Source organism: Anolis carolinensis, chromosome 6, assembly GCF_035594765.1.
Source record: "Anolis carolinensis isolate JA03-04 chromosome 6, rAnoCar3.1.pri, whole genome shotgun sequence".
NCBI classification, from domain to species: Eukaryota; Metazoa; Chordata; class Lepidosauria; order Squamata; family Dactyloidae; genus Anolis; species Anolis carolinensis.
The window spans coordinates 38,332,321-38,346,236 of record NC_085846.1 but is presented as its reverse complement, the minus strand read 5'-3'; the positions used below and the strand labels follow the sequence as shown (position 1 = coordinate 38,346,236).

At 40.0% G+C, this 13,916-nt stretch overlaps 1 protein-coding gene across 4 annotated transcripts in view; it reads left to right on the top strand.

The window, feature by feature from the left end:
- The window catches only part of gpatch8 (G-patch domain containing 8), an 87,277-nt gene that overhangs the window by 50,880 nt on the left and 22,481 nt on the right, over nt 1-13,916 (top strand). For 2 of the 4 annotated variants that reach the window (XM_062957090.1, XM_062957089.1), the window contains exons 3-5: nt 6,275-6,316; nt 8,371-8,438; nt 13,771-13,857. In XM_062957090.1, coding sequence (XP_062813160.1) covers nt 8,412-8,438; nt 13,771-13,857 — 114 coding nt within the window. In that variant the 5' untranslated portion in view covers nt 6,275-6,316; nt 8,371-8,411. The remainder of the gene's footprint in view (nt 1-6,274; nt 6,317-8,370; nt 8,439-13,770; nt 13,858-13,916) is intronic. The other 2 variants (XM_003222606.4, XM_016994526.2) reach the window with 1 other exon arrangement.

Below are 13,916 nucleotides of genomic sequence, written 5' to 3'. Positions count from 1 at the left end.
TCTTTCATTTGCATAAATAGCTGTAGGGGTTAGAAAGCATTTTGAGACACTGAGTTGTGATTATTACACTACTGCAGGGGAGGCTGTGGTAGCACAATTTCTGAGCACTGCTAGATTTTCTTGGGAATTTGGTAGGATCCGTGTTAAGAACAGGTATGTCACCTATTCAGGTTGATATAACTAGAGATGATTTCAGTAAATCTCATGCAAGAGATGCAGAATAAATGATATACAGTTTTTTCTTATTTTTTTCCTGTTGCACAGTTACTTTGACTACTCCAGAGAACGTTGTTAAATTTCAAGTTTTGGCAGACTTAACAGGCTATCTGTGGTCACCAGGGTAGGCTTTAGCTTTGCCTACCAGACTACTTCCTGCAACACCAGCCGAGATCTGGAGGGTGGAGAGACGTGATCGCAGTGGTCTATAGGCATTCCATCTCCCTGTCTAGGTGCCCCATCCCACAGTCTACCACATTTGAGTGTGTCCACCTGAAGATCGGTGACCGGGATAGAATAGGGATTCTGTTAGTGTACTAGCCACCCCGCTGCACTACAGTCTCCCTGCCTGAGCTAGCCAGGGAGATCTCATTGGCATTGGAGTCTCAACAGCTCGTAGTGCTGAGACCACCTTGTCGGGAGTGACTCAGGACTTCATGGCTACCATGGTAACCATGGGGCTGTCCCAACTAGTATCTGGCCCTATTCACAGTGCTGGACACACACTAGATCTGGTTTTCTGTCAGGGATAGAATGAAAGTGGTGGTGTATAGGAGCTGATGATTGCTCAGTTGCCATGTACCGACCATCACCTGATCAGGTTTAGGCTTACTTTGCCCCCTAACCTCCCCAAGGGTGGAGAACCTATTAAAATAGCTCGCCCCAGGGGGCTTGTGGTCTGGCTCTTGGGGAATTTCCCACCACTTCGGTTGGTGATCCTGTTGATGCTCTGATCACTCTCTGGAATAGGGAGATGACTAGGGCAATAGACATGATTCCTCCGAAATGTCCCCTTTCGAGTAACAGTGCTAAACCATCTCCTTGGTTCAACGAGGAGCTGGCAGCGATAAAGCGAATGGAGAGGGAACTAGAGTGCGTGTGGCATTCAGAACACAAGTCTGACTGAACACGTCTGTGTACCCGTCTAAGGGCATATGGCATGGCAATTGACCCCGCAAAGAAATTTTTCTTTGTGTCCAACATTGCATCTGCAAGGAACTGTCCAGCTGAGCTGTTTTGAATGGTCAGAGGCTTGTTAAATCCCGTCTTGCAAGACGGGATGTCTGACCATTCGGCAGCTCGCTGTGAAGCATTTGCTCGTTTCTTTGCAAAGTCGCTCTGATCTGTTCCAACCTTGATACCATGTTAACAACAGTCTCTGGAGATATAACACAAGCACCTGCTTGTCCGATTTTAATGGATTCATTTTAATTGGTGCAGCTTGAGGAAATGGACAAGATCATTGGAGTAGTGAGGACAACCACATGCATCATAGAACCCTGCCCATCCTGGCTGATAAAGAAAGCTAGAGGGGGTTTGGCAGAGTGGGTAATGGTGGTGCTTAATGCCTCCTTACAAGAAGGCAAATTTCCAGCAGGCCTAGAGGAGGTCGTCATAAAACCGCTGTTGAAAAACCACTGCACCCTCACTCAATTAGTGAACGGCCAGTTTTCAATCTCCTTTTGGGCAAAGTCCTGGAACGTGTGGTGGCCTCGCAACTCCAAGTGTTCTTGGAAGAAACAGATTATCTGGTTCCGACGCAGTGTAGCTTTAGGCTGGGATATGGAACTGAAATAGCCGTGGTCGCCTTAGTGGATGATCTACGCTGGGAACTGGACAGGTGGAGAGATCATCCGGAGTTTTGAAGTTTGGCTTCATCTGTACTCAGATGATGCTCAACGATCACTCCTTTCCACCTGCTATTAAGGAGGTTGTTCTGGTCTTGAACTGGTGCTTGGCTGCTGTGACGGTCTAGATGAGGGCGAACAAATTGAGATTGAATCCAGACAAGACAGGGGCTCTCCTGGTCAGTCGCAGCCTGTGTTGGATGGGGTTACACTCCCCCTGAAGACACAGTTTCGCAGCTTGGGATTTCTCCTGGACTTATCGCTGAGTCTGGAACCCCAGGTTTCAGCTGTGGCTAGGGGGGCTTTTGCTCAGTTTAAACTTGTGCGCCAGCTGCGCCTGTACCTTGCGAAGTCTGACTTTACCATGGTGGTCCATGCTCTTGTTACATCTTGAATAGACTATTGTAACGTGCTTTATGTGGGGTTGCTTTTGAAAACTGCTTGGAAGCTTCAAGTTGTCCAATGGGCAGCAGCTAGGTTTCTAACTGGAGCAGGTTACAGGGAGCACACAACTCCCCTGTTGCACCAGCTCCATTGGCTGCCAGTCTGCTACTGAACACAATTCAGAGTGCTGGCTTTAGCCTATAAAGCCCTGAACAGTTCCGGCTCAGCTTACCTTTCCGAACTTATTTCTTCCTATGAACCATCTTGGAAATTAAGATAATCCGGGAAGGCCCTGCTCTCAATCCCACCCCCTTCGCAGGTGCAACTGGTGGGGACAAGAGACAGGGCCACCTTAGTGGTGGTTCCTTGGCTATGGAGTTCCCTCCCCAGGGAAATTAGGTCAGCCCCTTTCCTCCTGACCTTTAAGAAGAAAGTTAAATCCTGGTTTTGGGACCAAGTGTTTGCACAGAGATTCCTAGTGCAACAATTGATATCTCAGTGCAATAATGAACAATTACAGATGACAACTGTAATGTCTGCTGACATATGTTTTTGGATTTTGTGATTTTAAGCAATTGTTTTAATTTATAGGTTTTAATGATGTGATTTTAAAGTATATGTTTATGTTGACATGTGATAAGGGTGCATTGAATTGTGCCCTTGTTGTAAGCCACCTTGAGTCCCTTTCGGGGTGAGAAGGGTGGGATAAATGAATAAATAATTAAATGCCATATTTATCCAATGCATGTATGTATGTGTTTGTATATATTTATGTATATATGTGTGTGTGTGCATGTGTGTATGTATTTATATGTGTGTGTGTGTGAGAGAGAAATGATACAGTAGAGTCTCACTTATCCAACACTTGCTTATCCAACATTCTGGATTATCCAACACATTTTTGTAGTCAATGTTTTCAATATATCATGATATTTTGGTGCTAAATTCGTAAATACAGTAATCACAACATAACATTACTGCGTATTGAACTACTTTTTCTGTCAAATTTGTTGTATAACATGATGTTTTGGTGCTTAATTTGTAAAATCATAACTTAATTTGATGTTTAATAGGCTTTTCCTTAATGCCTCCTTATTATCCAACGTATTTGCTTATCCAACATTCTGCCAGCACATTTATGTTGGATAAGTGAGACTCTACTGTATATATATATGGCTGGAGTTATACTTAAAAATGTATCTGTTCCAATTTACACGCAAATTCAACTTAAGAACCTATTTTGTTCATCACTTAGGGACTACCTGTACTCGTATCATCCCATCAAAAATAGTGGGAATAATAAAAGGAGTATATCGTTTTTCAGATTCGCCTTGTATTTAACCTCTCCAGCTAAGTCAGCTTGAGGCCTCATCAACATAGGGGAAGGAAAACTTCCTGGGACCTTTATTCATACAGCTCTGATTCCTTGTGAGAAGAGGAAGATCATGTAACATTGATGAAAGAAAGTGCCATCTGCTCATTCCATTTCTCCTTTTTTTTAATGAGTTATTGCAAGGCATTGCTTATGTATCTTTGAACATCACAAAGATGAATGATTATTTGTTCCCCAGAATATACAGTTGAGGTTTCTGTATTTTGTATGAGAGATAAGTTCTTGTGGCAAACAGAAATATTTAGTCCTGCATATCCAACTAGAATATTTGTATGTCTGAGTTACTTTTTGCAGTGCCACGGTAGATTAGGATTATTAGCTAATGATTTTTTTAGGGAGAATTTAGTAGTATACAGCCTTCGTTGCAGGACAGAAACATCTTATATTATGGCACTTTTTCATGACACCAACAGGCTAGATAGAGAAATTGTGGTTATCTGAATTTTTCAAAGAGTATGTCTTTCTTTCCTTGTAAGTAGTTATCACAAGGGTTGATTAAGGATGGACAAATTGGATTACACGCAGGTTTTTATTTTGATAGAAATAGGTTTATAATACTCCACTTTCTATCAATTCAATCCACCAAAGTTTTGGATATATTTTATCCACATTTCTCCTAATGTGTGCATTTTACAGTATTACAGTTTCTGTAACACATGTGATTTCCCCAGATACCTGTTTTGTGCACACTTTCTGCTATTGTACTTATTTTTATGTGAGCTTCCCCGTTATATGTATTTTTATTCTTCCTTTGGTCCGCTGACTGCATTGCAGACATTTACGAAAATACAAATAGAAAGTGAAATTTCAAACCTACAGCAGTATGTGGATCATATTGCACAGCTGACTTGGTTAACTGATTTAAAAAGTACTTTTCTGTGTCAGTGTAACTTGAAGATCTTATATGAAAATATTTACAAAATACACGCAATGGCAAGTGTAGGTATCACCCTTTTAAGCTTTGTATAGTTTTTTTTAAAAAAAGAAACACCATAATTTTAGCTTTGTTGGTTCAGAACTCTCACTTACTATATAGTGCTTGTTGAGTAAGCCTTTCATGAAGATTGTAGAAGTTGCCAAGATCCAGGGATGCATTTCCTGCCTGGTTACGGACAACTTGCAGGCCAGAGGTTCCCTTCACTGTCTGAGTATATCATCTGGGACTAACAGGCAGACACTTCATCCAGGGAGAACAGATGTAAATTTAGTCAATTAGGAATACATATTTACACTGTGTTTTGATGTGGTGCTTCATCAGAATGGTCATGTTCACTTTTGACTCTTTTCCTCTATGATGACCAGATTGCAGTTGTGATCGGAAGTGTTTTTCCATAGCACTTCTGCACTTACCAGAAAAAGTGCACACAACTACTGCATCTTTTATCTGTGCTGGACTGTGGCAACTTGTTCGTTGTTTCTTTGGAGAGTTTTTGGAATCTATAGCTGGTGAAATGTGCAGCTACCAGAGTAGTTTGGGGTCATACTATTTGGAATATATTCTAACAAGAGCCTATCTATACTGGGTCCTAGTTTATTTTGGAATGAAGTTCAAAGGGTTGATTATCACCTTCAGAGCTTTGAATGTGTTGAATAAAATATTTAGAGAGACACATGCTTCTACACCAGAGGGACACAGTTCTTCTCACCAATGTGAGAAATAAACAAAGGAGGTTCTCAACCATATTATGCTACCATCTGATCTGCTGTTGGTTGCTTTTGTTGGTGTTCTGGGTGTTGCTTTTTTATCTTTGGTACTCATTTTTAAACCTGGCTGTTAATGTGTTTGTGGATTTCCCCATACAAAATAAAACAAAGAATATTAATCATGGATCACTTTGGCAGTATAATTTATTTGAAGATAGGTTTAGAGTGTCAGCAATTTTTCTTTGATATCTGAAGTTTTGAGCTGGACATTTAAACTTAAGTCATTAGGGGATAGTGCAGACGGAATATAGGGGCCATGATGGATGTGTTGAAAGGCACCACTGTTCATATATACTTGGAAAAAAATCTTATAATTAGGCATGTTTTTTCTTTGTGAAACTGAAAAGCAGGAACCTTCAATTCTTTAGCGACTGTCCAGAATCTCATGTTGTTGCCAAGGCAACTAACTATATATTGCATTGGAACTGCCATTTAACCCTTCATTCATGAATTTTGTTTGAGACATTAATGTAGTTTGGGACAATACTCAGCCCCACTTCATTACCTGATAGTTTAGCATTGTACCCCATGGCTGCTTTAAAATACACAGACTCCAAATATCAGGAGACTGACTTTTCCACTTATCATGTGTTCCTTAGGCCACACTCTACATCTGTTGCTCTCTTTGCACTTGGTACAGTTGCAGCCATGTAGCACAGTCCTAGCTAAGAACTCACTGCACCTCAATTTTTTAAAAAATTTGCAATTGCCCTCTCAAACCAGGCAACATCTTTTCATTGTAAGTAAAAGGCTCAAACCCCTCATAGAAATGAACCAGTGTTGCTTCTTGTTCACTGCTTCTGCAAGAAGGGTGGGATGGGTGGAAATCTTAGATGCCACTATCATTCACCCACTCCCCATCCTCCCTCCCCCCATCCGCCTACTGCGTAGGGCCTGTTTTCTGCCCCTGACAGTTTCCTGGCTAACAAATGGTGTTTCTTTTTTACAGCATAATGATCCGGGACTTGTTGTGGTGATGGTAAACTTAGTGGTAATTTTTAATTTTCAGACTGAATTTACTTCTTTTTTTGTCATCAGAGCACCAAATATGTTAGGCTTACTTTTCTCTGTTGTAGCCTTCATCTTTTCTGCTTGGTCTTTTCATTTCCCTTTTTTTCCTTTCCATTTCTTCATGCACTCTTTTGTGTCTGATCCTTGTTCATTGAGGGTTTAATGCTCAGAAGGGATGTTTGTGTTAGAATTGCCAAAAAATTGTGGAGAATCACTTCAAATTAATATTGTCCAAACTTGATTCCCCCTCCCTTCCCTTTTCCAACATGTGGTGGGTGTTAGTAGTTGCTATGGAGATTTTATAGCTAATTGAAAACTGAACACTTTGACTGCCTTAGAAAGCAAAAGTACTGATACATTCTTTATATTATGAAAGAGTGTGCCAAAATCATAAATGTATATTCATCTCCTGAAGAAACCAAACATGGGCGAGGGGCATATTATCATTTAAATAAGCTACTATGAATTTGGTCCTTTTGCTCAAAACTGCAGTCACTGCTTCTAATACCATTGGGCATAAAATCCATTTCCTCCATCCTCGTTCCTGAAAATGTGTGCATAACTATATAAAAGTTGCATTAGGGAAAATGCTATTGAGTAAATGACTAATGTTTCCGGGTATGAAGCTCTTAGGCTAGGCTTCCAAATTCTGAATGTATCAAAAATGACTGTATCAAAAACCTCTTTGATTTGGAATCACTTTGAAATTTTTTTCCCAAATCAATTTACCATATGTCTCAGAGAACCTAGGGTTGGTTTTATCTTCATTTTCATGGAATCTCAAGTGCAAAGAATTCAGGTCTTTAAAAGAAACCCTCTCGCAGTAATTTTGTGAGGAAACCCACAATTCTTACCATATAGATAAGGAGCGGAGAAAAGGCCACACAAATCCTTTGACTTAGGTGAAGCATGAACCCAAGTCTCCAAGTACAACACTGTCAGCTGGACCACATAGCTGCCATAAGTTGAAAATGTGTTTAGTAACTTTTTCAGACATGGATCCTCTAAAGCCACACCTTTTGTGCCGCATGAAGTGACTTTAACAATCTAGTCCCCTTATTTTGGCACAAATCAAGCTTGGACTTCCTTTGGCCCAAGGGTATATAATATATGTATATGTGTGTATAAAAGAGAGAGAAACTATTATTGACAACAATTCCCCACCAAGACCAATAATAAGGGAAGTAAACGTTCTGTTTTTTCACTCAAGGTATGCACCGGATAAGGTAAGTAGCTCCTTTTTTCCAGTGGCCTTACATCACAACTCACAGCGCATGTTGTGATGTAAAAATAAACACCCCCCAAAGGCTGTGATAGTCAAAGTGCTCGTCTGCCCCATTTTGCTTTGTTTGGCTGGTTATGAGTGAATTAAAAATACATACGGAATCTTCAGCATAGTTTGATTAGTTTCAAAGTCAGTTTTCTTCGCAACTAGTCCTTTTCACAGCTTGCAAGTAAAAGGTAGGGCCAATAGCTTCGTGACATAATCCAGGAGTATTATTGGGGAATTGGTGAATGCTTAATGCCTTCTGCTCTTCCAAAGAGGGAAGAATTCCAATTTCACTCTCGAAACAGTAGGTCTAAACTACTTGCTTGGCATGCATTCTTGCATTTTTAATAAATGTAACATTTCTGATCTCCAACCAAGATGTTCAAGAAAACCCAAGGTTTTATTTACTTCATAGATATTGTCTCCCAGTATCTGAGAGGCGATATCTTTTCTCCCCGCTCCCTTCCCATTTTTTAATCTTGTGGTGTGTGGGTGTTTGATTTCAATATTAAGTTCCGCAAACATCAGAGCTGAGAACTTCAGGCAGTAAAGGATAAAACCAGGGCAAGTCTGGCACTTGAGATGTGGCAGCTTGTGATTGTAAGCTGTGAGAATGGCTTGTGTTTGGTTCTCTGTAGCTTTCTGGTCTCTGCTCTCCAAAGGCAAGATCTCTAACCAACCCAAACCCAATGTGTACAAAGTGACTCACCAGAGGCTGATATTTTTCTTCAGCCACCCACCTGACCAGTCTTTTTTTCTTACAGGTAGGACAGATCCCATCCCGATCGTTGTCAAATATGATGTCATGGGCATGGGACGGATGGAAATGGAGGTAAGAGGAACCTTCTATGGATATTTTAGACAATGCGGAGAGTGGAAATAATTAATAAAAATATTGTTATTAGTTTTTCTTCTCTTTGGAACAATTCTTATGACCGCTGGTGGCTTTAATTTCACTTGGTTTAATGGCAACACAATTAATAGCACAGTCCTGGGTGAAATGATTAATACTGACTCATTACACCAAGCTGTTGACTCTTAACTGTTGTTAATTGATTTCCATCTTTAAATGCACAAAAACCCCAAGGCATATTACTAAGAACTCACATAATGCAATGCATTTAAATGAGTAAATAACAACTAGCAATAATTTATTTTAAATAAACCCAATCGTTTTAAAAGTAGTGAGGTAAGTAAAGATGTTTTACGCTAAGAGTTCACAGTTTGGCCCTCCAGATGTTTTGGACTTTGGCTCCCCAAATAAACATTGGTCAACCTGGTTGAAACTTCAGAGAGTTGAAATCCAAAACATTTAGAGACCCAGAGTTTGAGAACCACTGCTTTAAGCCAATGTTTTCTTAAAATGATTTCCTTCACATTTTTGATTGGATATTATATGGAGGTTGTAACTGCAGAGATTGAGCACTAGATTGGAGTTTTCATTAGCTTGTAAAAATACAGTACCTCAGTAGATATGCATCCCCTTGGTCATTTTTAAGATCTTGAATTAATCCCTACACTCATCCAGAAGAAAAGACACTATGTGTACATTTTGGCATGAATTAACAGATCGATGTGTTGCATTACAGGTTCAGTTGCACATTTTTAAATCCAGTGAAATATGCCTGTGCTTGTTTTTGTGGACCAGAGTTGTCTTGTACTTAAATTCAATGCTTACTAATAGCACAAACAATATTTAATGTGTAATTGTAGCATTTAACTACCATTTAGCCACTGTTAACTGCTGTTTAAAGACATATACTTAAACGCCTACTGACTAGTCAGTGTAGTCAATTTCAGGTATCCTGGGGACTTGTATGAACCCAGGTGGATTTTCTAATACCTCTTCCTGCAGCAGTATACCTTCCTTTAAGATGCAACAAATGATTTTTGAAATCTTCACCATTTCCTGTCCTCTGAGCAGTCGGAACTAGTTTCATGATGCTGTGGAACCTGGCCAGTACCCTTGAAAGGTGTTCTCTCTGACATAATCAGAAATACTGCATCTTAGTCTCAGAGATGCAATCATCCCTATGAAATTAACATATGCACATTTTTACAGAAGATTGACCAAGATTGTAACAGTCACTTGAGTAGAAAATGCCAGCATTCACTAGGGAGTAGCTGATTTTTTTTCATTCTAATGTTAGCCCCATCACTTTGCTGAATCACACTATATCAAATTCCACAGAAACGTTAAGATCAAATCCAAAAAATGAGTGAGCAAAGGACCATGAAAACCTTTCTGTGGATGTAGTCACCTAAATTTTAGTCCGTATTGATTTGCTTCTGATCTTTCCCAATAAAGACAAAAGCTACACCAACTTTTATTTCAACCCCAATTTCTTCTAAATTCATGATATAAAAAATAATTTTGTTATTAATTTATAGACTATTGTCTATGTGTTCAAAGTTCCATCAAAGCTAGGCAACTGAAACCCAGTTACTGGTTTTGCACTGCAGTTTCCACAGTCTTTCATTATGTTCCAAATGAGGTCCCTTCCAACTTTTCGTATCCCAATGAGATCCCTTGCAATGAATGTTTTTTTACATCCATTAGATCTCGGATGTCAGTGCGAACAGATCCCTGTCCTATATCAGGAGATTTTGGGGTGTCTTAGAGATAGGTTGGAGCCTCCGATAGCTCAGTGTGTTAAAGCGCTGAGCTGCTGAACTTGCAGACCAAAAGGTCCCAGGTTCAAACCAGAGGAGCGGAGTAAGCGCCTGCTGTTAGCTCCAGCTTCTGCCAACGACTCGACTTAACGTCAGGGGAAACCTTTACCTATAGAGATAGGTTAAAAGTAGCAAGAAGGTATACCTAAGTAAAAAAAAATAGTACAATGTGTTCAAAACAGGTTTTAATTTTTAAAAGATTTTAATACCATAAATAACAGACAGTTAGAATTATTAATTTTTATAGTCTTTGGAAAACAGTCAAACTGCAACTTGGTGTATACATGACAAGATTATTGGCACCAGTTAGGCCTCCAAGGAGAAACTATTCCACAGTTATGGTATCACAGCTGAGAGAGCCCTCTTTCATATCTCAATATAGTGTTGCCTTCACTAATTGAACACAAAATAGCGCCCCCCAATAGATCTTAATTTTTGGACAGGCACGTATGGGAACAATGGCTTTCTCAGTCATCATCATCTTTAGTTCTATCCAGCCTTTCTCCCAATAGGGACTCAAATAACTAACAATGACATGACACAATCCAATAAAAATTTTAAAAAGGCAAATACAAAAATTAGAAAACATTAAATATTTGTGTCACGAATAATAACGGTAAAGGTTTTCCCCTGACATAAAGTCTAATCGTGTCCGACTCTGGGGATTGGTGCTCATCTCCATTTCTAAGCCGAAGAGCCCAGCATTGTCCGTAGACATCTCCAAGATCATGTGGCCGGTGTGACCACCGGAACAGTATCTATTGATCTACTCACATTTGCATGTTTTCGAATTGCTAGGTTGGCAGAAGCTGGGGCTAACAGCAAGAGCTCACCCTGCTCCCCGGATTCAAACTGCCGACCTTTCGGTCAGCAAGTTCAGTAGCTCAGCAGTTTAACCAACTGCGCTACCAGGGGAGCATATTTGTATTGCCACAAATACAATCATAGTTAAAATATGATTAAAATAAAAATACAACAAAATTATATTTAAAAGGTCAACCACCACCCCCCACCCAATCCCACCCATAACCTCTCCAGCAGCCTGTCCATTATTATCCTCTGAATCAAGCCTGCACAACTTGGGCCTTGTAGAGGGCCAATATTAAAAAAAAGAAAAACTTCTGCAGGCCACTACTTCCTCCCTCCCTCCCTGACCAGGAAGGCAGGCAAGAAGAGGAATCCTGCCCCTTGTCAGCCTTGCTTTGTTCCCTTCTTCCAGGGTAGTGCTAGGTAGAGTTCATTACAGTTGATTAATTGGGAGGTTGCCAGCATATAGATTAATATGGCTGGGTTGTGTCTATCCAAGAAAGACCGTAGCTGATACAATAGTCAGAGCTGATGCCAAATACTCAGAACCAGAACCAGAATCTACTTTGGCCTCTAGGGATAGGCATGGATCTATGAGCGCTCCCAAGCTATGTATCTGCTTCTTCAGGGAGCATGCAACCACGTTCTGGCTGTTTACCCAGTTGCTGAACATAAGAAAGTCTAGTCCATAAAGCTGTCTTGTTTGGAGTCAGCTTCAGTTTATTGGCTATCACACAACCTACTACAGCATCCAGGCACTTGTCCAGCATCAGCACAGCCCCAGTGATAAAAAGGAGAAATAGGTCTGAGTGTTATTAGTGTACTGATTACACCCCTCTCCAGTCGTTCTCATGACTTCCCCCAGTAGTTTCATGTAAATAAGGTCTGAACAAGAATCCTCTAATGCTGCTATCTGGAACTGGCCCTTTAGGTGAAACAACAGTAAAACAATCCCCCCCTACACCCATTTCACAGTGTCAGTCCAATAAGATACTATGGTCAGTGGTATCAAAAGATCCAGGATATTCAACAGTGTAGCACACTTCTTGTCGTGCCCCTAGAGCAGGTCATCAATCAGAGCAACTAAACCATTTCAGTGTCATACCCTAGCCTGAAATCAGACTGAAATGAATGCAGATAGTATTGAGAACAATTTAAATAAATCTGTTAAGTTGCTATACATGTTAAATAATGAGAAGATTGCTGCGTCTTTATGAACAAAGACTTGCAAGACTGAGTCTTTTTAATAGAAGACATGAAAAGCATAAAAAATAATGATCTCTTTCAAGAGAGTTCTGAGTCATCTATGGAATTATGAGCGGATTCAGGAAAAATACAAGGAAGCATTTATCTGTCAGTTTCTAGTTAATTTATGGATTTTTTTTAGTTGAATATGATCACTGACTATGAGAATCTACAGAGCAGTCTATATTGGGGAGAGGGAGATGATCCACCACTTACAAAGACTTATTGGCTCACCCTAGCAGTAGAAGTTGTGTGATATTTTATTTCCTGGCGAAACTTTGAAAAAAATCTATTTAAACTAAGGGTAATAAATTTCCAGTACCAGCTTAAGGGTGGCATAGGTGGTGGATCCATGGTGAGAGAAAGGAAGAAATAGAAATTTAGGATTGAATGCCACATCCAATTCCCCACATTTCAGGCCATGCCACCTGATTTTACAAAGATTTCTGGGCTCTATCCAGGGTCTCCAAGGTGGTAAAACAGCATATTTGGAGAATATCCTGTTCAGTAAACAGGGTCTCATTTACGTTATCCTAATCCTTGCAATAGTGCTCACTGTTAGAGGAGTATTCTACTAAAATGGGATCTCTGCAGTACAAAGGCAATATATTTTTGCTTACCAACTTATATGAAAACAAAGCAATAATTAGAGCATATACTTTTTACACAGAACCTTTACATTCCAGTCGCTCACATCTACAATTAAATCTCAGCTAAAGGGCTTTGGAAGACCTTTGTCTGAGATCTTCTTGAGCTGCTTCCAATCTAGCAAGGCTGACCTGTAATAAGGCGGCTTGATATATCCACATTAAAACAGAGATGGAGAAACTGTGGTCTGCAGGCTGCATATAACCTCAGCTTCTTTTCTGAGTGTGACCCTTAAGACACTGAATTACCTCCACCTCAAAATTCCAGGAAGAAACTATGCCAAAAAATGCCAAATACCCCCCAGAACACCATTTGAAGCAACATTCCTTTTGACCATACCACATTGGCTAAAAATGGACCCAAAACCCCAAATACAGAAAACAAGTAGACTAATGGCCGATTTTTGGTTCTGTTTTCAGCTGAAAACATATCAATGTGGTCTGTTGGATTATAATTTCTCCCTCTCGCAGTTTCCTATCCCGCGTTAGATTATAGATAATGGATTTTCTGGGTTGCTTCTTTTTTGAGAGAGAGATTGAAATTAGCAAAACACTTCTTATCTTCTCTAAATCCTTACTGACTTTATATGTCTGATTTCCTTCCATTTCTTGACATGTCACTACTAGGACTTCCCCAGCAAGGATTACTACATTCTTACATATGGAGTTCACAGTTTGGGGATAAGTTGAAGGGGCTTGGGACAAATTGGATGTATTTGTACTATACATTTGGTATTTGAGTAATGCCTGGTATATGTAACTTACTGTTTTCTCTCTTTTTTGGTGGATTAGCTGGACTATGCTGAAGATGCCACGGAACGAAGAAGAGTTTTGGAAGTGGAGAAGGAAGATACTGAAGAGCTAAGGCAAAAATACAAGGTACCCAAATTAAATTACCTGTTGATGGCTAATTGAGGGATTTCTGGAAATGTTGCATG